Below are 25,937 nucleotides of genomic sequence, written 5' to 3'. Positions count from 1 at the left end.
CTAGGAACCCCTGAATTAAACGCATTTCACCCCGTTACTCGCTGCAAGATATTGCTCTTTTTTTGTTGTTGTCATAATAGCCAAACCAGCTACATCTAGGAAACTAGTTACAGTATGTTGCTCCCCCCAACCCCCGACTATTATTGGTTAGATTGATGGGCAGAAATTCTGTAATAACAGCACCATTGCTGGATTATTTATAGGATATCACAGACTTGAGCGTTATTTACTCACCAAAGTTTTGTTGTATTTTGGTATTGTAGTGTAGTACACAGATTTCATTAGTATGATTTCTATTACATTAGTGAATTTTCTTCTTTAAAACTGGTGCTTTTGTTACAAAGTAAATAGGGCTGGGACCTCGCAATCACTGAACCTAGCAACTAAAGGTTACTACCGCTCCTGACATTGACAAATAATATTTCAGAAAAGGCAGAGTTGCATCCCTGCGATAATGTGTCCATTTAAAGCTTTCCCAAAATAGATTTGGGATAGAATTTTCCAAGCATGAAATAGGTTTCTGTTGTTCGATTTCATTTTTAAATTTAAATGCAATTTCACAATTCTAAAAACTTGAAATTTGTTGTAAGTCTGTTGCTGAAAATAAAAAGAAAAGAAACACATATCAAAGTATAAATTTAAAGGGCTGGAAATGGAAATGTTGCATTATTGAGTACTGGTAAAAGTAGAATTTACCTTGTAATTGCCCAGTGTGCCCCATGTACTGCTGTAGTGGTGTTTTGTTTTGTTTTTTGTTTTTTTAGAGCTCCACATTAGTTATGTTCTTAAAGAGACAGATTATTGGTTGTGTTGTTGATCTAATACTAATAAAAATAAAGCACTTTGGTTCTTTGGGATTACTTTGTATATCCCATGTTGCCTGCCATCAGCTTTGAAAAGACCTCGACCTCCTGTAATGTAAGACCTCCTGTTTGAGTTGTGGCCCAATATGTAGTAATACCCTAGAATGGTGGCCCAGTGGTTTTCCAGAAAAGACACAGGTAATGGCCACCCACTTATTGATTAGTACATTTGCTTGAACAGTTTTGCGTGCACAGATTTCTCTTCTGACTTGTCACACTATTATCGTGTTTCCCCGAAAATAAGACAGTGTCTTATATTAAATTTTGGTCCTAAAGATATGCTATGTCTTATTTTCAGGGGACCTCTTATTTTATTTTTGTGTGCTGCTGCCACCACTGCGCTACGCTGAGATGTGCTTGCTTGCTGCAATGACTGTATGAAGAAAAACATTGCTGCTTCTGCTGTGATACCGTACGTTGTATCCAATATTCCTGCTGCTGTGGGGTGAGCTGGGAGAGTGGACCCCCTTCCATATACGATGCTTAGTGTATGCACAGCGGGCCTTTCCCAGCTCATCCTACAGCAAGCAGGGACCGTGGATACAATGTATCGCAGCGGCGTCAGCAGCCGGCATACCTGTACACACGGAACATCGCGCACAGTGTTCAGCCGCAATGTTTTTCTTCATCAACAATCTTTGCGCAGAAAGGTTATTATTATTGGGGGATGTCTTACTTTCAGGGGGTGCCTTATGTTAGGCAATTCAACAAAACTTCTGCTATGTCTTACTTTCGGGGGATGACTTATTTTTGGGGAAAAAGGGTGGGCTAAGGCTTCACGAAGGAAGCCGCAGCCAAAAAACACTGTAGGAAAAACCACAGTGATAACACATTGGTTTATCACAAAGTCTGGAGAGTTGGACTTTGTTTCAATTATACATGTACAGAAAACACTAGTATTTCTGTAGGTATTATAGTCATATAATAGTTATAAAAAAAATCGCAGCATTTCTGCTGTGGATATTTTTTGCAATGTGTGGATGAGATTACCCAGAATTCCATCAACTTTGCAGGTATTTTAAAATGCTGCAGTTTTTTTGTGGCGTTTCTACCGTGGCAAGATTTCAGTGTTTTATGCTATATGGGGCCCTGGCCTTAACTAGTGCAAGGAAGCACTCTCCAGAAACTCTTAATGTCCCCCAGAGCCTTGCGCATTACTTTTGTGGAGAGTGCAGGAGAGGCCATAACTCTCATACCAGTCTCCCCTGTAGACCTTCTGAGACTGCTACATGACCAACCTCATGGTACTGAATGAAGCTGCGTCTGTAGGGAGTCAGTGACGTCACCGAGCCGGAGCAGCTGCATGGGAGTAGGGGGAAGGAGAGCTCTGGCTTCCCCTGCAGCCCCTGTGCATTAAATCAGTCATAAAATTTAACATGTGCAAGGAATGCAATGGTAAACATTATTATTTCTTAGGTAACTCGTTTTAAGATTGTCGTATGTGTTCAGCTGTAGAGGCATCATAGTTAAGGGGGCGAAACTAAAATTAATTTTAGTGCATTTTATTCTCATGGTGGCTAATTGTTATCCAGTTTACATGAAAAAATTCAGTGTTATACATATTGTAATGTTTAAACTTTCTTACATCCTGCCCGTCCCTCCCTTTTTTTTCACTTCTGTATTATGTTTTTACTTATGACAGTCTGACAGTGTCTCACTTTTAGTTTCCCTTTTTTTTTTTTTTTCATTGCCCCTATTTTTTTAATTTTTTTTTCTTCCGCTTTTCATGTTTCGTTTTCACAAACTTTCCACAATCTTTGGTAGGCTGTATATTTCTATACTAGTGATTTGTTGCAGAAAATAGTGGAACACTGACTCAATAATGTGAGTGACGCCTTTGGAAATTCTTTTTAATGATGCAGAAAGAAGCCCATTCCATACAATAGATAGATTTTTTTTTTTTTTTTTTTTTTTAAATATGCACGCTCACACGCTAAAAAGGCTGTCACTCCCTGCTTGTAGACATGTAATCTGGAGTGATGCTTTCTATATTGTGCACTATGGCCATCGGATGCTTTTCTATTGTCAGACAGCTCGTGTTATGGACATGTGGTAATTTATCGTCATTGATGGAAAATACAGCTGTGGAAGTCTCCTCCCCTCCCCCCCATGCCATGACTTTATTCTGATACTCAATGCTGCAAAGTGATGACCCATTTGACAAAAGAATTGTGAGTTGTTGAAATCTGGTAAAATTCCTATTACCCCACATAACATTCAGCCCTTTTCATTAGTAACAAAATGACAACGTCACTTGAGCAAGTTTTCTGATAGTATTTCTCCTAATCTTTTGGTAAAACCTCTGTTGAATTGTTAATTGAAGAGTATTTAACAAAATGGACTTAATCGAAGTCTTTCATCTGAATGTACTTCAATGTTAAACTGCCCTCCCTCCTTCTGACAAATGAATAAATGTTTTTAAATTATAATTCCAGCTTTAATAAAAAAAAAAAAAAAAAAAAAGTGTTAACTCTGATTAATGTGAAATTCACCACTGGTTTTCCTCTGTGGCTTCTTAGTCAAACTCAAGAACTCAATAATTATCACATCTAAAGCATCATGTCCTCGGAGGATTGCCGAGCGCAAAGGGCAGCAGTGATAAACAGCTTGTGCCTACTTTTTGACCATTTTCGCTAAAATGTTTAATTAGTGCAACAAAATTATGAACCTGGGGATTAATTGTACTTTAGGGAGCGTACTAACTAAATAACATCTCATCATCAGCGAATATTAAAACGCTTAAATGATATAGAGGAGTTTATTTCCACGTTAAAGGGGCTAGTAGACTTTGTGCTGGATGTAGGTGGAATATTAAGACCATTTCCATTGCTCAGTCTATCACATTGGTTTCGGAAGTCTCATATTCCTGAAAAATATTAAATAAATACTTCTCAGTCTGCGTGATACCATGTTAAAAATAAATAAATAAATAAAAATGTGTACTGTGGCCTTCAGTCCTTTCCAGAGAAACTGGTTTGATGAACTTACTGTCATGTCAGGTATGTTAATCCTGTCCTAGTTTTGAGCTCGTGAAGCCCTTCATTTGTAGAGTTATGTCCTGTAGTATTGCACTTTGTATGGCATTATTTACCTGTGTATAATCAGCTGCACAGCCTTAAAGGGGCTCTTCAAGACTCAATACTGCTGGCCTATCAGGATAAGTTGTCCACCTCTGATCGGAGAGGATCCAACACCGGACACCCTCAGAAATCAACTGTCTTCAGGACTGTATTGGGGCCCTTGAAGCAGAAACCTCTGTATATTGTGCTATGGCCTTGTGGTATTGTAGCTGACATTGTAGTTAAAAAGACTTCTGGCTCTGATTTGAGGTTACATAGGGAAATCCTTGTCAGAGGTGAAGTCTGTTAGCAACCATAACCACAATGCAAATTCATTGGTTATCTTGTATACTTTGTCATATTCCCTGTGTCTGTCATTTACATTGGGAGAGCAGCTAGACTTGCTTGTAAACCGGCAGCGTGTTCACAGCGTTTGACTTCTATGGTTCTCCTCTGTTGAATATGCGCACGCTTCCAGTCTGTGGACTTTATCATTGTGGATTGAACAATGTGGAAGCGTACTTTCAACAAGCTTATTTATTTCAATGTTAATGTAGATACCATGTTTCTCCAAAAATAAGAAAGGATATATATATATATATATATATATATATATATATATATATATATTTTCCCCCTGAAAAAAAAGTTCTTGGAATTATTTTCGGGTAGTTCTTATTTTTCAGGAACCAAAGCAAATCAGTCTTTTCTGATTCGCTCCAGACGATGGTTAGTAACCCTATCCCTAACTTTGTCACAGTTGACGCTGCGCTGTCAGTGGGTCTTACACAAACTTACTGGCACTCTCTCTCTCCAAATACTTGATGTGCCCCTCTATCCCCTCGTCCTTACGCTAAGGGGAAGGTGCTGTAGTAGAATGGTTGTGTCTGTGGCACCTGATGTCTGGTCATGTAAGTAACCAAACCTACAACATGGTTTCGGCTGCGAGATGGGACTCTGTTATGGATGAGCAGATTTTGCCCGGCCATGGCTTGGAACCTGTCCATGATGGTTAGGAGCTACAGTATGACTATTCTACGTCTTAGTGAATAACCGAACGCTGGAGGCTAGGACTAGGACTTATTTTTGGAGTAGGGCTTATAGTTCAAGCCTACTCTCACAATCTTGCAAAATCAAACTGGGGCTTATTTTTGGGGTAGGGTTTTTTTTTTGGAGAAATAGGGTAGCTAACTGGTTTGTGGCACATCTGATATTGGAAATATTGGGGGGTGTTTACTAACAATCTAATTTGTATGACTTTTATGACTGACTTTCTTCCCAAGAGACTGTCAGGATGCAAAGCACACATGATGTTTATGCTATAAAATCTGGAATAGTAGGGACTATAGACCTCCATAGAACTGGCTGACCTGATGCTCTGGCTCTGACCTCTGAAGTCCTGTTACTAAACTTTTGGACATATTTTTGATTTTCTGGCTTAGTGTCGTGAATACGTAATACATTTTGTAATGTACTTTATTAACATTGTGTCTCCTTTCTGTGAACACCTCTGGATCTCTTGCATGGAGTACATGGCGGTGTAACAGTAGAGATATAGAGAACATGAGGGAAGGATCACTTCTAACCATTATATCTCAAGTGTTATAAAACTCACACATTTTGCTTTTAGTGACATATGAAAGGTTACAGTGTTATCTATATTATTTCCAGAGATAAGGAGATTTATTTGCAGCTGTATAATGTATATAATATCCCAATCCCGACTGTTGTTATTCAAAGATATCTCTGGAAATAATATAAATGGCACTGAATCTGCTTTCATGTGACTCCATAAGCAAGCGTGCATTGAAATGCACACTAGGCTGAGTGTGCATGTTTATGAGATTGTTGACCGACACTTCAGTGCAAGCAGCCATGTTCCCTGTAGAATATGATGTACCGTCTGCACTGACAGGTGTAGACTCTTATGCTATCCTTACTCTTTTTTTTTTTTTTTTTAATGAATGTTTTGAGTAAATGAGTGAACTGTATGCGGTATTGTAACAACGCCATTTACTTGTTAGGCAGTCTACGTAATTGTGTTATGGCTGCCGAGTCCTATGACATTTTATACATTGCACTTTCTATTCTAACGCGTGTGGACCCGAAAATATTTCCCATAAACAAGTCTTCCTTGACGGATTTCTAATTGCCCCAGCGTAGCGCAGGGCGGCCTGTGAAGAGCAGGGTTAATGAATGTATTCTCGCCTCTTCCTCCTGGCCTTTACAGTGTCCTGTAGCTAATGCTGTTTGAAATGGTTTTGCCGGCGCGGTTTGTGTGACATCATTTTAATTAAGTGGAACAACACTGGCATAATAAATCAACACGGATCCAGTAGACAAAGCAGCTGATAGGAGCGCAGCCGCCCACCTTTATATATACAACTCGAAGAAACTGCCTTGCCAGCCTTGATTGTTGGCAGATTGTGAAATGCCAGTGTTGAAGGTCTTACCGGCTGACTGCTCTCACTATATAATTTGCTGCCACGACAGAGATTGTTATTTTGTACAATTCAGAGTTTTCTGCCAGTGTTACAGAAATTACAGTGGGCTCCCAGTCACTATACTGGGTTATCTTCAAAATGCACTTGAATGACATCACTGCGATAGAATGCATCACCTCAAGCCTGATGTATCGGTTAAAATGCAGGAAAAACACCTTTTATTTTTTTTTCCTTTTTTAAAAATTTATTAACCACACTTTTTTTTTTTCTTACAAATCTCTTTTCAATCAAAAAACGAAGTGTACAAAATGCAATAGAAAGACATGAAGATATTTTTTTAAAAAAATTTGTCTTTGTTTCTTGTTTGTAGCATTCAGAGATTCACTTTACAGTGGTCACATTTGACCATAGGATCCTGAACAAGAGATGATTAGTTCTTTTCCAATAGTCATGCTTTGTGACCTGAGCAGAGATCAGAGCAGAGCAGAGATGCAGGGAAGAATATGCAAATCTGTCTCCCAAGATGTAAATAGGGAGGCGGTGCCTCTATTATGCTGCCCTCTATAGGAAGCACCCTGAACATCATGCCCGACTTTCCCAGAAGCCTTTACTGCATAATGTGGGCTTTATACCAAGACAGTTTCTCAGCTACGGACGGCCGTTTCGGTCTGGTTGGACCTCATCAGCGCAGCATAGAGAGAACTGACTTGGTAGAAGTGAGAGGCTGAGAGACCAGATTATGGAGATAATGTCCATCCTTATGGAAAGGCCACCTATTAGGTGTGTGGAGACTTATACAGCCATAGTTGTTCCACTGCAAGGGATTATGGGAGGAATATGCAAATCTGTCTCCCTTGCAGTGGAGCAACTATGTATAAGTCTCCACACACCTAATAGGTGGTCTCTCCATAAGGATGGACATTATCCCCATAATCTATGCAGGGAAGAGAAAGGCATGGGCTGTGATCATCAGCTATTTGTAATTGGTCAATCTTGTAATAGAGGCGTTGCCTATTCTATTCCTGCCTGGCATGATGATGAGATGACTTCTGAGATGTGATATCTACAGAACAGGAAGGGTCAGTTTGTTATGAGGCAAGATCAAGAAATGAGTCTGTGGAATAAAATGAAACAAAAAACACAATAAGAATTTGTTTTAAAATAATCTGCTTAAATTTCCCAGCCCGAACTCAGTCAGGAGATGTGGACTGTTTGCATCTTAGTTCTCTTTGATATTGGGAGTCTGTCTGCCTTCACTGTCGTGTACAGTATATAGCAGTGGTGGCCAACCTTTTTGTGGTTGTCAAAATTTGTAAAAAAAAAACAAAAAACAAAAAAACAGCATGGTGCAAAGTTATCAGAAAATGTCCTCCAGGAATATGGGTAATTATAGTTTGTTTGCCCCCCATCCCCCCCCTCTTTGCTAGGTATGCTTAACACTTGCACCCATAGGCTTTATTCAGTGTTTTGCTTGTTTATACATATCTCCAATTCCTTGCATTTTATTTCTGTTGCACGTGTAAATGACATGACCCCCTGAACAACGTTATCATTGCATATTGAAATGTAAGGAATTTGTGTCTGTTTCTTCTAAAGTTCACATATGGCTGAAAGCTGTATTAGGATCTTGTCTTAACTGGGTGTACCGTTGGAGGGTAAAACAAAGCAAGGTCAAAGGAGTCATATATTCACGTTTTGACTGACAATGTGGCTGGTGATGAACTACGTTCTGCTGAGTGAATGTACCTGAAGGCACTTGTGCTCTCGGCTAAATCGGAATAGAAGCGATGCTTGTGTGTGGATTACTTCATAAATTGTGTAAAATGAATTTAAGGAAAATTACAGCAATGTGTCGGAATTTTAGTGACTTCAGTATAATCATAGCCATTTCTGGCATCTATACTTTAAATGCATGCATGGTGCTCCTTTACTTCCTTCAGTTACGACGTCAGCCACAGGACACCCAAAGGCTGAAAGCTGCAGGTCAAACCGGCTGCTATAACTGTGGGGTTACAACTTTATTCTTCAGGTTTTAGTCGGTGCATCTGGATAAGATTTGATTTATTCGGTTCACAATGATAGTGTAGATTGCAGTGAGTTACAAGGTTGGTCCATGTGGCCCCAGTGTCAGAATTTCATAAGGCCAAATACAATACAAGTCTCTTAGGGTACAATCTTTGGGTGTGCCATAAACATCCATGTTGGGAATGCACCTTTTGGCTAAGGCCCCACGTAGCAAGCCACAGCAAAGACACACTGCAGGAAGAAAACACACCCAAATGTGGGGCAAACACAGAGGTTTCTTCTGCAGACTTTCTGCCCATGTTATACCTATAAGGAAACCGCCAGCATTTCCGTAGGCATAATTGACATGCTGCCATTTTCACTCTTCCACTGCAGATTATTTTCTGTATTATATTATGTCTTGGACTTTTGTCCTGTGTGTTGGGGGTTCTCCCACATTTATACCTCTGATATCAGGCTCTGACAACTTCTACTATATAATAGCATATATCGCTCATATATCTCTATATAGTTTTTCTGGGGGATGATCCACTTTATAGGAAAGCATTGTCTGCTGCACTATCCTGAACAGCACCTAAAAGGTATGTCAATGCCGATCACCCTGTTGGAGGCCAGAAAGACACACTTTGCAACCATTTATTGAATGAGGGATGTTTCCATACTTTTGTCATATGTGCCAAGAGCTTTTGCAATGTGATTGTCAGACTTCTCCAAAAATCTCCTTGTAAACAAGTGCAAGGTGGCCGCTACTGTACTTACTATTTGCCTCTGTCTGCTTGGGGGCAGAATCCAGCAGATGTTATATGTAAGGTGACCATACCTGACTGACACAGATGTTGTGTGGGGTTAAAGCTACACTGTGTTCTGCTTGTGAGAAGTCCCTTTTTGTGAGTTACAGCATTGCTAGTTGGTGCCCTTCTTTGGCGCCCTGTAACGTTTTCCTTCTGCATTCACGCGGCGTCTTCAGATCCTTCTGCTTAATGCTGTGGTGCAGATGACATATATTGAGTAGTCTTAGACATAGTGACAGAAGCAATTGTCAGACATAAATCTATGTATACAGAAACTCGTGTGTCAACACACCTCTTTCCAGTTCACACATCTGCAAATCACGCTGTGAGAATGGATAGACCTTTTTGTGTTTATCCTTCTTTCTGGATGGCTTATTCTGGTGGCTACTTGCTCAGTCACTTTTTATGTATTTAGGCAGAAATGTTGACAGAGTGGAGCAAATAGGGACATTAGGAGTCAGACTCCAAGCGTGGCGAGAAATGAGCTCAGAGCTAAATATATAGGTTTGTGACATTCTAGCAGCTGTTCTAAGCCCTTCTGTTTTGTTGCTGGGGTGCAGTGCCCTAAAAAAGGAAGAGAATGTATTGTAGCTCCAGGAGAAAAACAAGCAGCTGGTGGTCTTATCACTGGCCGCTGACAGCTAAGGTCACATGTTTGGAAGGACAAGCATTTGCTCAGAAAGACAATGCCGTCTGTTAGTCAGTGTTTCCAGGGCCTGGATTTCTGAAATTATGGGAGGCATCTCCTTATCTCCTGAATGGTTACTACCTTCATGATGTGCTCTATGATCCTATTGAGATAGATATAGATAGGTAGGTAGGAAGATATATATATATATATATATATATATATATATATATATATATATATATATATATAATATATCTATCCAGAATATGTATAGATACCCAGAAAGGCTCCTACTCCTCATCTATTGGCACCTTCTGGCTCCTTAAATTGAAACTCATTAATGGTAATTAGATGATCCAGAAACCTCCATTGCTTTTATCTGTCCTCTCATTGAAATGCTAATGTTTACCTGCTGCTCAGACTTTCATTCCCTTCCTAGTATTGACAAGGTAGATAACACTTGCAAAGTGGATTATTTACCAGAATTGTCTGCTCTTTGTTCCTGTATTTGCATGCAATGTTCTTAGTTTGCACATACCCTGAGAAGGTGTTCACCTGGTAATTGGCTACTTTTGGTGCGGCAAATGGCTACTATATAAAAGCCCTGCCATAGTGATACTGTACCTTGAATATATTGTTAAATGGTTTCTGTATATGAGAGTCTGGATACAGTATATATCAGTGCTCAGCACCAATTATTCTAAATGGTCCAGTTTTATGCTGTGGTCGTTTTTATGCTCTTGAGTATTACAAGTCACAGTTGAATAAACAGAATTAAATTTACATAGTAACAAATTCCATTTCTATGTTGTGTTTACACCACCTAGCGCCATCACCTGACTCCCCACATGTATGCGCAGGCGCAGTCTCCCTAGTCTGAGTCCATAATGAGTTCAATTCCTACAGATTGGGAAGGTCAAGAGCGTTGGCAGGTTGCCGCTGGGTTTTGCTCTGTTTCTGAGCCGGCAGAAAAATTCCCCGATACGTTTCATTTGCATTTTCAGCTTTGCCTCTGTATTCCTGTGTAAAGAGTCACAAAGGCCTACAAATAATTGTACAGAATCCCTAAGGATTAGGAAAATAATTTTCATTCATATTGCACTCTTGACAAAAGGTCACCCCAGACTGTTCTAGTGGCTCTGAATGACTTATCAACATGAAAGTAATCCAGCCAAAACAGGCGACACTGTACCGAACAGGTGCATAGAGGCTTTACAAGCACAATAAAAATGCATTTTACAATAATGCAGCCCAGATTAGACAATCCGCTTAAATCCCCTTAATCTACATTATTCACATTCAGCAACAGAAGCAAGGCTGGGTTTTAGCCATTGTTCAATACAGATTAAGACTTGCAATCGCTGTGTGGATGCAATGGATCCCTCTCTGAGCTGTGGTGTGTCATGTACTGCAGCATCAGCTATGGCTACATTCATGTATCTGACAGTGTCATCCTTCATCTAGTGCACTCTACACCTACTATTCCCCCAGCAGTGCTTTATTGCTTTCTCTGCTATTAGAATTGAGAATGCTGTAATATTTCTAATATCATTGACTTGGATATTCAGTGATGCACTCTGCACAGTCTCATTATTCTCTGCATTAAATCACATGAAATAAAATGACTATGGAGCCAGTGGTGCCATTCTGATAAAGTAAGGGCATATTGTACAGCAGTTGCTCTGTTTGCAGACTCCTGCTGTCGCCGTGTTGTCCTAAGGAAACCAAAATCCTGGCTGCTCAGGGTAATGACTCTGGCTTAGATTTTGTGGGTCAAGCGTGAATGACAAGACCTCTCCTAGTGCTTGGGCCGTGACACAGCTTTGTGAGTGTGACTTGGAATTGAAACCTCCGCCAGTGTTCACCTCGGCCTGATTGATTCTGATCAGTGTTGATTTACGTGTCGACTCTTCAGCAATCAGACAGTTCCTTCCTCCGCCACGCAGGGAATAAGCATGCTGGCAATTCTTTTTATTTATTTATTTTTTCTGCATCAACTGCTTTCCTTTGACTAGAGATCAGAGCATAGCCATAATAAAGGAAAAGTTTAGGAGATTTTTTTTTCTTTTCTGTAACTACTCAATATGTACATGTATGCATTTTTTTTAAAATATTTTACAATACAACATGGCTTACTCACATTTTGTCTTTAACATTAAAACAAAACATTTCTGTGTGATTAGATAGTGGTTGATGTTTTGTCCATCTCTCGTAAAATTGACAAGTTAGTTATGATGGCAAAGAATTAATGTAAAGGCTAAGGACTCAAAAAAAGTTGCTTTTCCCCAACATGAAGCCTTAGGCTAAGACCCTACGTAGCAGGCCACAGCCAAAAAGTGCTGTGGCAAAATCCGTGACAGAAATGCATTATGGTTTTTTTCTGCATCGCAGTTCAATGAAAATCTGCAGGGTTTTCCTCTGCAGACTTTCTCCTTCAATTATTCTTATAAGGAAACTGACAGCGTTTCCATAGGTACAGTCCTATGAAAAAGTTTGGGCACCCCTATTAATCTTAATCATTTTTAGTTCTAAATATTTTGGTGTTTGCAACAGCCATTTCAGTTTGATATATCTAATAACTGATGGACACAGTAATATTTCAGGATTGAAATGAGGTTTATTGTACTAACAGAAAATGCGCAATATGCATTAAACCAAAATTTGACCGGTGCAAAAATATGGGCACCTCAACAGAAAAGTGACATTAATATTTAGTACATCCTCCTTTTGCAAAGATAACAGCCTCTAGTCGCTTCCTGTAGCTTTTAATCAGTTCCTGGATCCTGGATGAAGGTATTTTGGACCATTTCTTTCTACAAAACAATTCAAGTTCAGTTAAGTTTGATGGTCGCCGAACATGGACAGCCCGCTCTCAAATGATCTGAAAACAAAGATTGTTCAACATAGTTGTTCAGGGGAAGGATACAAAACGTTGTCTCAGAGATTTAACCTGTCAGTTTCCACTGTGAGGAACATAGTAAGGAAATGGAAGACCACAGGGACAGTTCTTGTTAAGCCCAGAAGTGGCAGGCCAAGAAAAATATCAGAAAGGCAGAGAAGAAGAATGGTGAGAACAGTCAAGGACAATCCACAGACCACCTCCAAAGAGCTGCAGCATCATCTTGCTGCAGATGGTGTCACTGTGCATCGGTCAACTATACAGCGCACTTTGCACAAATAGAAGCTGTATGGGAGAGTGATGAGAAAGAAGCCGTTTCTGCACGTACGCCACAAATAGAGTTGCCTGAGGTATGAAAAAGCACATTTGGACAAGGCAGCTTCATTTTGGAAACAAAAATTGAGTTGTTTGGTTATAAAAAAAGGCGTTATGCATGGCGTCCAAAAAGAAACAGCATTCCAAGAAAAACACATGCTACCCACTGTAAAATTTGGTGGAGGTTCTATCATGCTTTGGGGCTGTGTGGCCAATGCCGGCATCGGGAATCTTGTTAAAGTTGAGGGTCGCATGGATTCCACTCAGTATCAGCAGATTCTTGAGAATAATGTTCAAGAATCAGTGACGAAGTTGAAGTTACGCCGGGGATGGATATTTCAGCAAGACAATGATCCAAAACACCGCTCCAAATCCTCAGGCATTCATGCAGAGGAACAATTACAATGTTCTGGAATGGCCATCCCAGTCCCCAGACCTGAATATCATTGAACATCTGTGGGATGATTTGAAGCGGGCTGTCCATGCTCGGCGACCATCTAACTTAACTGAACTTGAATTGTTTGTCCAAAATACCTTTATCCAGGATCCAGGAACTGATTAAAAGCTACAGGAAGCGACTAGAGGCTGTTATCTTTGCAAAAGGAGGATCTACTAAATATTAATGTCACTTTTCTGTTGAGGTGCCCATACTTTTGCACCGGTCAAATTTTGGTTTAATGCATATTGCGCATTTTCTGTTAGTACAATAAACCTCATTTCAATCCTGAAATATTACTGTGTCCATCAGTTATTAGATATATCAAACTGAAATGGCTGTTGCAAATACCAAAATATTTAGAACAAAAAATGATTAAGATTAATAGGGGTGCCCAAACTTTTTCATAGGACTGTATAGTTGACATGCTGCAATTTACAATGGATTTGAAACGCAATGGCTTTGGAAATCGCAGCATTTCTGCTACAGGTAATTTTCTGCAATGAGTAGGTGGGATTTTGCTAGGTTTCCATCAACTCTGTAGACACTGTAAAATGCTTCATTTTTTGCCTTAGTCTTCAGCTTTTTTTTGCGGTTCACAACGTGGGGCCTTGGCCTCAAAGTGTTTTCTGGGAGTTTAAAATGAATATCCTCTCCCTAACCAGTTCTAGACTGCCTATATGCTATATCGTATATATATGTCCGTACCCATACGACCTTACAGTCTAAGGGTGCATGCACACTACGTAACGCCGGGCGTGTATGAGAGCCGTACACGCCGGCATTACGGCAGACTGCCGAACACTTCCCATTCACTTCAATGGGAGCGCTCGTAACAGCGGCGTTTACGAGCGCTCCCATTGAAGTGAATGGGAAGTGTTCGGCAGCCCTGCTGTAACGCCGGCGTGTACGGCTCTCATACACGCCCGGCGTTACTCAGTGTGCATGCACCCTTAGGCAACATCACAAAATTATACAGCTACAGAATTAGGAAGCTGGCTGCAAATACAGCTGGAGCTCCTATACAGAAGATTTTATTACCACCCCCTGCCTTCCCGATCGCTGTGTATAAAGTTGTGGCAGGCGCCATGATGTAATAGCTGATAGGTCCAAGAGGACCCAGATCAGCTCTGCAGTTATGATCAGGAGGCTTGAAATTTTCATATAGATGGGGCTAATATATCTTCCTCTGTTACAGGAGAAATCAGCTTAAAAAACAACAACAACAAACTACTGTAAGGCTAGGGCATTGCAGAAACGCAGCTTCTTTTGTTGCAGATTTTGTTTCTGTTTTTTGAGCCAAAGCCAAGAATGGCTACAAATGGAATTGGAAATATATAGGAAGTCTTTATACTTCTAACTTCTGCTCAGTTTAGTCCTGGCTTTGGCTCAAAAAACCTGCAACAAAATCTGCAACAAAAGAAGCTGCGTTTCCACAAAATAATAAATGCACGGCCGTAAACTATCGCGGCACATACGATCCCCGCTCCCATTGAAATCAATGGGAGCGTGTACGGGACGCAAAGGGTCACGCGGCGTACACGTGCCACATCACGCGGCACGTTACACCGTGTGAATGAGCCCTTAGACTGCCAGTGATTTGTGATCTGGAGCCTGGAGAAAGCTGTTTGTAAGAAACTCAGTCAACTGCTCATATATAATAAATATATATACTAATTTAATATAACGAATCTCGATAAACAAACTCTCTCTATATGAGTAGCCTGATACCTCTGACTCCTTCTGTGAATGACAAATTTGTGTTCCAGCTCTTAAGAGCACTAGAATAGCGGTCTCAATGATCACCCAGCTTTCCTACAAATGATGTGCATGTGGATAGAAACGTTGTTGTATGCTCTAGATAACCCTTGTCTGACATTGACACTGTAAAATTAATATTCACCAGCTAGATTTTATAGTATATCATATTTATCATCATGCTTGATAGGATTATAAGAGCACAGTTGTAAAAGGGCATTCAGAAGTGATCACTTTAGAACAAAAGTGCTTTGGAAGGATGTGGTGGATGTGCCCTTGTCTGAGGGACATTACAGGTTCCTGGTGTTAATGACGCTATATCCCTGCGTGTAATTAAAAACCCAATTTGTCATATAATATTGCTGTTTATATTTAGACACAGACTCCACAAGCACTGTCCAAGCCGTCTGCCCAAAGAGCATGTGTCTGTATTAAACTGCTACTGATCTGGGTTATAGACCTGACCGAATTGGGAAACTCTTTCCAGGGCATTTCTAAATGTGCAGTAGGATTAGAAACATATGGCTTTAATAGGAAGTTTGGATAAATGTTTGATATTGAAATTCACTTAAAGGGCAACACAAAAAACTCTGACCACTGCTAAGTAGGTGCTGGAGAAGTCAGTTTAGACATAGCATTGCGTCCAATTACAGTGCTACCATAATAAATAATACACTTTTTTTAACCTCCTTACATTAAATATGCAGATTATATTCAAGCATTTAGTTTTTGCTAATTTAATTAAATTTTTAACTTTTATACAGTTTGGGATTCTCCATTACTGGAGCCATGTAGACTGTTTGCGATGTGAGGTATGGTCCAAGGGCTTCATGGAGCATAGCTTCCCTTGGAGTGGCTAGGGATAGTAATTAGAGATGAGCGAGTAGTATTCGATCAAGTAGGTATTCGATCGAATACTACGGTATTCGAAATACTCGTACTCGATCGAGTACCACTCGCTATTCGAATGGAAAAGTTCGATGCAGAACCAGCATTGATTGGCCGAATGCTATACAGTCGGCCAATCAACGCTGGTTCTTCTCCTACCTTTGGAAGTCTTCTCCGTGCAGCTTCCCCGCGTCGTCTTCCGGCTCTGAATTCACTCTGCCAGGCATCGGGCCTGGGCAGAGCCGACTGCGCATGCCCGCTTGTAGTGCGAATATCGAATTTCGAACATTTTACTGTTCGCTCATGTCTAATAGTGATACTTATCGATTTGAAACATTAATTTTATTTGCTGAATTGGTTCTCTTTCATTTCTTTTTAATGGACACTCCTCGATAACTGCCTAGTCTTACTGTGGCTTCCTTCTTTTTCAGTTCAATTTCGTTGGACGGATCCTGGGACCCCGAGGACTAACTGCTAAGCAATTGGAAGCGGAAACTGGATGCAAGATTATGGTTCGAGGCAAAGGCTCAATGAGAGATAAGAAAAAGGTATGCTCGTTGTGATATGTTTCCCACTCTTACTTCATGTATCTATAGACCTGTCCCGGCTACACAGCCATATCTAGCAACAGGTCTGAGATTTTGGTGGTTACAGACCCCCTTCATGTCAATGCCATAGAGCGAATGAATCCCTGTTGATCCTTTTAGAAGCTTTGTGTGTACTAGAACCAAAGGTGATCGCGGGTATGCTTTGCTCTGTTACATTGGCTAGACTTGACATTATTTTAATGAGCAAATACCTTAATAGTATATTTATAAGTGCTTGTCATATGTTACAAGTGTTTTAGATTATAGATGGTAGAAACCAAAGGTAACATTGTTCAAAACAAGTAGGTTTTCACTTCTGTTACTAACATCATTGCCGGTAAGTGCCAGCAGAAAGTTTCTCTTTAGCCCATAGTGAACCATTTGATTTCCAATTTTGCTTTTATATGCAGGAACTATAGAAATAAAAATAAATGTGATCAGTTATTTGTTATAGGTGTTCAATTAGATTTTCTAGCCATATGGTGATACACCCTGGGTAGTAAAAGCCACTTCAAGAGGATGATGATTATCTGGTGCCTATTGTAAGCAGCAAGTGGACTTGTATAGGACTATATAACGTATAAGGTCTCTTGTCACCTGTTAATGTTTAGAGCGTTTTGGTACTGTATATTACTAACTAGCCATTATTACTGTTTTGACATGCTGCATGCAGGCTGTTACCAATATACTCGAATGCAGTATGTTGGCTCTTAACAAGGTAAGCAAATACAATATCCTACTAATCGAAAATGTGTTTCTCTAAAAACAATTTTTCTGAGCTTTGTGGTGATTGTTTTCTACAGCTTATTTATTAATACGGTTCCAGGATGTACTGAAACTACTAAAAAAAATCAGATTGACTGTTAGTTAAAATTTGATTTACCAATATTTACCAATAGGACTGTATTTACATAGACATTTTATGTTGTACACACCAACAGAGTCCCATTAGGCTTTATGCAGACTATGCCTGAGCCCTAAGGCTGTGAATCAGTCGCACTACAGTCAGTGCTGGGGTTGCCGCTGCTTTCATTTATAAGTGAGACATCAAATACTTACAGGTGGTTTGTCTTTAGTGGCCATGAGTAGTGACAAGAAGCTGTTTGACTTAATAATAAAAGCAGTGGTGACCACAGACTGGCAGCACCCTGATCCTCTCCATAGACATTATATTAATATCATCCAGGAAGGGCCTGATCATCTTGTGTGTATGGGGCCCTCATGGCAAATGGATAAAGATGAGGCATGTTGAATTTCATCTTCCCAATCCTTTGGTTCCCAAATAGATAAATTGCCTTCTATCAGCTATACTGTACAGGAAGATGCAGCCGACTGCTCTTTGCTATACAGTGGAACACTTCAAAGGTATACATTAGATTGAGTGGTATGTTTTAGAATTTGAGTAAATTTGCTCAGTAACATCTAAAGCAAATATTTATGGGTATTGAACCACCAGTGTTCACTTATTAATGACCTGTCATAAACATGAGTCCCGTAAAACTCCTTAAGGCTGAAGCCCCACATTGGGGAAATGCAGCTTTTTTTGTTGCAGATTTTGATGCATTTTTTTGAGCCAAAGGCAGGAGTGGATTGAGCAGAAGGTAGAAGTATAAGAAGTTCTATATATTTCCCATTCCTTTTGTAGCCATTCTTGGCTTTGGCTCAAAAAACCCCAGCAAAATCTTCAAGAAAAAAAGCTATGTTTTCACAATGTGGGGCCTTATAGCCTAAGACTGAAGTTGACAGTTGAGAAAACACTGCGTTTTGTCTACTTTCACTCTACAGTGTGCCATACTACTACTTATTTCAAGCCTGGAGTATTTCGGGCTGAAAGCACTGGTCCTAATTCCTGCACTCCTGTCGTACGGTGGTTGCCATCACATATGAGAGTAAACTTTGATCCAAGGTTAGGTGTTGGAGTAAAATGTAATGTCCCTTTTACACACTTAAATATCTTGTATGTAACCACCCAGAACTGGTTTGAAAAATGGCCTTCTGCAGGCGGTCTTCTAAGAAAAGATGGCTGGTATGTGTAATACACCCCTCAACATTAAAATTGCAACACCAAGAAGAAAAAGTTTTTGAATTATGAAAAATATAGGATCTGTAGAATTGTAAATTATACGCAGATATATTAAAAAAAACCTTTACAAATATCTTGATTTATGCCTTGGCATGCTATCAAAGATATTTATTAATGGTTGTCTGCGGTATAGTATGCCACACTTAATACACTTGGGCTTGCACATCTCTTTTATTTGCTGACAAATGGCGTGGCAGATATGCTCGATGGGAGACCAGGCTGGAGATGCTGTAGGCCATGATGACACTTCTAGGCCACACAGGTTGATCACAGTATCGCCTGTAACATGTGGTCTGGCAGCTTCCTGTTGAAACTCTGCTCCAGAGATACTTTGGAGTAAAGTTCAGCTGTTGGTGTACCTGAAATGAAGAAGTCTGGCTACCATACATTGTCACCTCACACCCAAATCCTGGGAGGGGGACTGATATGACTTTCCCTTGTGAAGACCTCTTCATGGCATTGCTGATGTGGTCTCCAGACAAAGCTTCGGCTTTTGACAGTGGTGGTGTGAGGTCTGTGGAGCACCTGTAGGTGGCAGTCTGGCTCATAGCCCAGTATCCTGCTAATAACTTTGATGGTTTGTGTTGACATTGCTTGCTGCACTGAGCTTGGGATGTGACGTCCAATTTCACTTGCAATACAGAATGAAACTCTACATGCTGAATATGTTGACATCTAAGCCTAGGCATGTAGTGATCTGTTTGGGGAATTAATAAAGGTCTCTTAATTCCCGGATTCTGTTCCTCTGTGTGGGGCAAGAGGTGATAACTGGTATGTTTAACCAATTCTTGCGTATCAAGGCACAATAATCCTGCACCACTTAACCTGATTTTTGAGAGTTCATGTGGCTTAAAAACTTTCATTTCAGTCTGGATCTTATGTGCTGCCTTTTGTCACTTCTGATCTACCTGATTTAGTAAATAATTAAAGGGGTTTTCCAGGCAGAAAATCTTTTTATTATAAAGATCTATTAGTGCTATTGATGAGTTAATAAGTACACCCATATACCTTTAGCAGTTATTGGAGTGATTTCTGTGTGTGTCTAGTTGCTTCTGCATCCTCTGTGTTTACATGCTGTACCTTCCTGCTTTGCAGCTTCCTGCTGTGTAGCTGCTGCACTAACTCCCTCTCTCTCAGCCCCACTCCTCTCTCACTGTTACAAAACCCTGCCTCTCACTAGCCTAATCCCTCCCACCCTGCCTGTGTCACTAAGCCTAGCCCCTCCCACTCTCACTGACTAGCGATGTTGCCCATTTACTAGCCCCTTCCACCCTCGGTAGTTCACTAACACTATTGATCCCGCCCATTAGTAGCCCCTCCCACTCACCCCATCTCCCTAGCTAAGATATTCTGCCCACTACTAGAAACAGGAAGGGGGGGGGACCTGTTTCCCTGCGCACAGGAAGGCTTGGTAAGTATTGTAGGGGATAGGGGAAGGGAAAGAGTGATGGTGACGTTCCGTTTCAGAAGTGGTAAAACTGAACGTCACGAGATGATCAGAAAGTGTCACATGACCACTCCAAGGATATGGATAATTATAGATTTTTTTTTCTTTAATTGATGTAACTTAGAAGTTAGGTGGGGGAGGGAGTTTATTATCCGTTTATCCTGGACAACCCCTTTAAGTATATATTATCCATTTTGGAGCATCTGTTCTTACAACTTTCCATTTAGCCATCCATCTAGTTGCTACTGTTCTCCTTGTGATAGGGTGTGTCATACCCAGCTGTCAGACAATTCATACATTGTTAGTAGGAATATGAGAGGAATGGTACAGTGTAGACATTTCACATAAAAGGAAATCTCTTGTCAGTATTAGGGGCTACAAGGAGATGCTACCCCCCTCAGGCTTCCTTTCTGGTGCTGTGACCAGCAGTGTCTGTTCTGTGATGACCGTGCAGTGTACTAGTCCTGCGGCTTAGGCTGGTTCTGGATACTTTGTGTTCCATGCAGTTGTTTTATCAATGTCAGGTTAGTAGCTGTAGCTTCTCTTTAGGGATTGTAAGAAATTGTCCAGTTTATTGTATCAGGCTCAGATTTCTGTACGCTTTATACTCAGTTCTGTTTTCTGTGCATTAAAGTCAAGCAGAAAACACAAGTGAAGAAACAGTTTTTGGAGACCGCTGGGAGTAAGAAAAAAACAATCCAGATTATTACTTAATATGACTTTGTATTGTGAAGTGAAATTTGACTTCTGTTTTAATATTGTATGATCCCCAGACAGCTCTGCAGAAGAGAATAGACAGGCTGGAATGCTAATGTGTACAGCGCTTTAACAACACCTGGCATAATATCATTTAGTTGAGCAGAAATGGCTGCCGTGCATTCATTCATGTTACTACCACAAGGCGCTTGAGAGACAAATGGCAGTCAGGGAGAAGCTGGGGCAGAAGTAATGTGAGCTGATGAAGTATTTTGCAAGTGATGAAAGGGAAAGATATTTGGCCACAAGCTTTATGGTGAAGACGAGAAGTAACCTTAAGGCCTAGAAAAACAGACGATGAGTGTCTTAATTCACTGACAGTCTTCTTTGCCCCTAGTTAGTAAAAATGCCAGCACTCAGCGTGTGGTGCAGCTGTGCTTGCTTCACAAACAGCAACTCTTTGAGGTTTGCCTTTCTGGCTCAAATAACTCCTGAACTCCGCAAAGTATTTGGAAGGTATCCTGACATTTAAATGTCAGGTGCGAAGAGATAACTGTGACAATTTATCGGGTGCCCCCTCCCCACTTATCTCTCTTGTGGGGGGGTTGATTTAACATTATTATTTGTTGCTGTGATTAGACTGATGTCGTAACATTGCAAGGAACATCTGTGGTTCTAGAGTCTATAAAGGCTATTTGTGTGCATGTATAGCAGAAGAGTTTAGGATGGATCTACTGAAAGAGTATTTGTGAGGTCAGGCACTGATTTTGGGTGCAGAGGTCTGGCATTCCAGTTTATCCCAATGATGATCTGTGGGGTTGAAGTCAAGGCTCCGTACAGGTCATCACATCAGACTTATCCCAGTAGAAAGCATGTTCATTGTTGATGTGCTTTTTTATTTTTTATTTTTCCCCAGATCGTGTTTATGAAAACCATCAACCAATCACGTTGTTCATTTTTACGTTCAGAAAACATAAAGCAGACAACCCAAATACACAAAAATCATGATGAATTACAGTGAGATTGTAATTCACTTTGTAACTTGCCCTGTAGCGAAGCTGGTGTTACCACTCCAGATGATGTGCACTGTGCACAAAATGCAATGGATCTGGCTGAAATGATTGAACTCCATTAATTCTCTCTGGTCCTGCGAAAACAAATTTCTAAGATGCCCTGTACTTCTGTTGTCCCCATAGGCAAATAACTACTGGTACACATTACTTGGGCAGTTGCCAAAAATAAAGTCCCTTCTCTGACATTCCAACCCCGCAAAGTCCTACTCTATTCATCATGTAAGTCATCTAGTCATGGGGTGGTTCTCTGTTATTGACAGCTATCTCTATTAACGTCACACATGGAAGGCTGTCAGGACCACCTCCATGACTACTACTTTCACCTACCTGCACCAACACCAGTTCTCACTACTGTCCAGTGGGCATCAGTATAGCAGTATAACCTATCAGTCACCTGGCTGCACTTTGCTCATTTATTATTTTATTTATTTATTTATTTATTTGGCACCATTCATTCCATGGTGCTTTAAATTTGTGGGCTCACATACAGTACACAAAATATACAAACAGATAGAATACTAACTATGGCCCACTGGCACAGTAGGATAGAGGTGAGAGCTAGATAAAATGAATGGTGAGAGCTAGATAAAAAAACACAAAACAAACAAACTCCAACTGTTCTGTAATCAGTGAAGCAATTCCTATTAACAGATGCTAGAAACTGGAATTGGTGCAGCTGGTAAAAGGTCCTCTTTAAAGTAACCTTTGGCATGGAAAATGCAGTCTCTTCTCCATACAGCAGGTTATAGAAAAGGAGAACCTCAACAGATTGATTCAGATTGGTTTGTGGGAAACTCGTCCTTCTTACTTGGATGCGGTCATGGAGGTGGTCTTGTCAGCCCTCATGTGTGACTGTGCATAGAGAAATAGCTGTCAATAACTGATAGAACTACGCCATATAAGAGATATAAATCTATGAACAATCCTGAATCTGAGTTTCTTCAACAATTGTCTCTGTACAGCTCCTCCTGCTCTGTAATATGCTGCCTGCACAGCTTTACAGCTTTTTTCATGTGACGCTGAGTTCAACACCAGCGTTCGGGTCTCCGTTATCAGGTTTCCGTCTTGAAACCTATCAGACTGTGATCGGCAGTGAGTGCCCGTGAGCGTTTTATGCTCTCCGCAGTGAAACCGTTTTTTTTAAACCGGACCCAAAGTCCTGCATGTCCGACTCCGTGTCCGGTTAACAAAAAAACCTGTTTCACCGCGGAGAGCATAAAGCGCTCACGGCCGGTCACTTTTCAAACCCATTCAAAATTAATGGCATTGAAAAATGCCTGCAGGTTTCAGTCTCCTGCCCAGTTTCGTGCAGGAAACGGAAACCTGCAGAACGGAGACCTGGGTGCAGATGTGAACGAGCCCTAACAGGTTCCCTTTAGATGGAGTGTGTCATCAGTAAATGGCTTTTTTTTTTTTTTTTTTTGTAAATATCTGTTTAGAGAAATCCTAAAATCCTGCTGGTCACTAAGCCAAAATATATGCTGAAATGTCCTGTTCATTTCATTGCTCATCGGCACAGTTAGGATGACAGTGACTGGTATCCGCTATAATAAGATAACATAGGGGCTGTATTCCACAATAAGTGAAAGGCATGGTTTATCTACTCCCCCCTCTCTGCACAGTGACCTATGTACTGCTTAACATGTACAAAAAGTGGACTAAATGTAGCCCATATAGTCCCTATTGACTGAAGATGGGCCACACAGTTGTGTACACTTCTTCTTCTTACTTGGCGTCCTCTGCAGCTCTCTCCCATAAGTGTATAATGGGGACACATCTCCTTAACACACAATACTTAAGGCTTGCTCCAGAGATTGTATGTCTGAGGCAGCATCTTAAAATAGAATATTTTTGATACTAATAACTGGGGATGCCGTCAGATAATGAAATTTTTCATTCCACACTAGCTCCCGTAGTATGTAGATAGTATGTGCCTTTTGTAATTCATTTAGCTTGGAATAATGCATGAATCTCGCAGTGTAATTCCATGGGGAGTGGTAATGCATGGACGACGTGCTCTGGTTCTGCTGTGTATACAAATATGAGAGGCAGTCTAATTTTGTGGCAACTGAGAGAAACAATTCTTGTCCCACTGAGTATTAGAGATTGACTTCTCAATCAGCTCATGAACTAAAGTGCCACCGCATTTCTTAAGGCATTTCTGAAACCTCATAGTGAGAGATTTCTAGTCTGCAATTAATATGATCACATTGACTTCCTTTGTAGCAGCAGGGTCATGTTTTTCCTATGCACAGCACTGTACATCATAGATTGTGTTCTTGTTATACTTTCTTTGTATGTTTTGGGTATATTTTGTGATGACCTTGTATAGCAATCACATCATCATGTATTTACACTTTGTATACAAAGGACTGGGAATAATGGGTATGGCGCTACAGGAACAGAGTTGTAGCAATAAAGGGTTTTTCTGGGATCAGAATAGTGTCTAACTGCATGCCATCTGTTAGTAGTGGTCGTGCGGGGTATTGCAGCTGTGTCCTGATCACTACAATCTATCAAAGCTGTAGTACCCCATGCCATTGCTTTCTATTTATGCTTGGAAGTAGTGGCAATGTGTGCCTTGGATTGGTGCATTGATAGCCTGATGAATAACTCTGGGCTGGGAAGTTGCCTGGAGAAAGATGATCTACAATAACCTGTAATGTCATTCAGGGTTAATTGAGGATATACTAAGGTAAGTGTGCCAGAGTTACGAATGACCTAAAGGTTACATACTGTACAAATGTACGTACCAAACCTATCATCACTCAGTATCGCCCTTTGTGATAAATCTGGCACATTTTTAAATGGTTTGTCGGTTTACACTGGCTAAAGATTGTACAAAATGAGTAAATCTGCTCCATTATCTTTAGCTAGTTTGACATAACCTATGCCATGTAATGGAGAGCAATGTAGCTCTTAGGGTGTGTTCACACGATGTAAAATGGAGCGCAAGCTGGCATTTTGCCGCAAAATTACAGGCGCAAAATAACGCCGCGTGTACGCTCGTAACTCCCATTGAAATCAATGGGATCATTTTGAGCGCGCAAAATGCTGACACGCGTATACGTGCCAGCTTGCACTCCATTTTACATTGCGTGAACGCACCCTAACTCCACAGTCCTTACCAATGCATGTTTTTTAGAAGCTGATGTTGGATATGTAACGTTTCCAGCACACAAACCTGATGGAACTGGTGTAACGCTAAAACAGTGCTATACAAAAGCCAGGATAAGTTCATTTGTGTATAAACCTTTAAATCTTCTGAGAAATTGCTCAATTAAAAAAAAAAAAGCCAGTTATCTAGAGTAAGTCACCAGGAAAGGCAAAATTTTAGCTGTCCTAACAAAACTGTTTATTGCCTTAAAGGCCATCAGCTGTAATGCTTGCTATGTACAACTACAGTTCAGTATACACCTTTACCCCAGCTCTGAACTTAATGCCCCCTGGCCACCCAGGTATCTATGTAAACACCAGACTGGTGGTTTTCGTGTTTATAGCGTGGGTAAGTTGTCATGTGGATAAATCATGTATCCACTTCTTTGGCTCATCCTTCTAGTTCGTCCTAGGCAGTAACTTGATGCACCCAGTTTATTGCTGGTCTAGACTCTTTGAGAAAATCTCTTTTGAAAGGCCTTGACTCTACAACAGTGTTGATCCTATCAGGTTTTGTGCATTCCAGGCAGTAACATACTTGTGTGCTTGTGGGCATATGTTTGTCTGGACAAATCCTACTGCACTGGCACAGATTGTGCTGTAAAGATCTGGCAGTACAGCACATTTAGGAGATTAGCAATGGAGGTAAAACTGATCTGCATTACCTTAACCATCACTAACTATCTTATCTTGATAGTATTTTATATGAAGAATAAAGAGAAAGGAAAAAGTGGTTTGCTCACACAAAGTGCAGTCCATTAATATTGTGAGATGCCTTTCAGGATA

At 40.5% G+C, this 25,937-nt stretch overlaps 1 protein-coding gene across 9 annotated transcripts in view; it reads left to right on the top strand.

The window, feature by feature from the left end:
- Positions 1 to 25,937, top strand: part of QKI (QKI, KH domain containing RNA binding) — a 127,720-nt gene that overhangs the window by 36,561 nt on the left and 65,222 nt on the right. For 5 of the 9 annotated variants that reach the window (XR_012715321.1, XM_075267834.1, XM_075267833.1 and 2 more), the window contains exons 3-4: positions 16,541 to 16,657; positions 17,370 to 17,414. Coding sequence is in view for 8 of the 9 variants with exons in the window: in XM_075267834.1 (XP_075123935.1) it covers positions 16,541 to 16,657; positions 17,370 to 17,414 (162 nt within the window). In the remaining variant the exon portion in view is untranslated. The remainder of the gene's footprint in view (positions 1 to 16,540; positions 16,658 to 17,369; positions 17,415 to 25,937) is intronic. The other 4 variants (XM_075267838.1, XM_075267835.1, XM_075267840.1 and 1 more) reach the window with 1 other exon arrangement.

This window comes from Leptodactylus fuscus, chromosome 3, assembly GCF_031893055.1.
Source record: "Leptodactylus fuscus isolate aLepFus1 chromosome 3, aLepFus1.hap2, whole genome shotgun sequence".
Taxonomy (NCBI): Eukaryota; Metazoa; Chordata; class Amphibia; order Anura; family Leptodactylidae; genus Leptodactylus; species Leptodactylus fuscus.
Note: the sequence above shows the minus strand (reverse complement) of the source record. Positions and strands in the feature narration are given on the sequence as shown.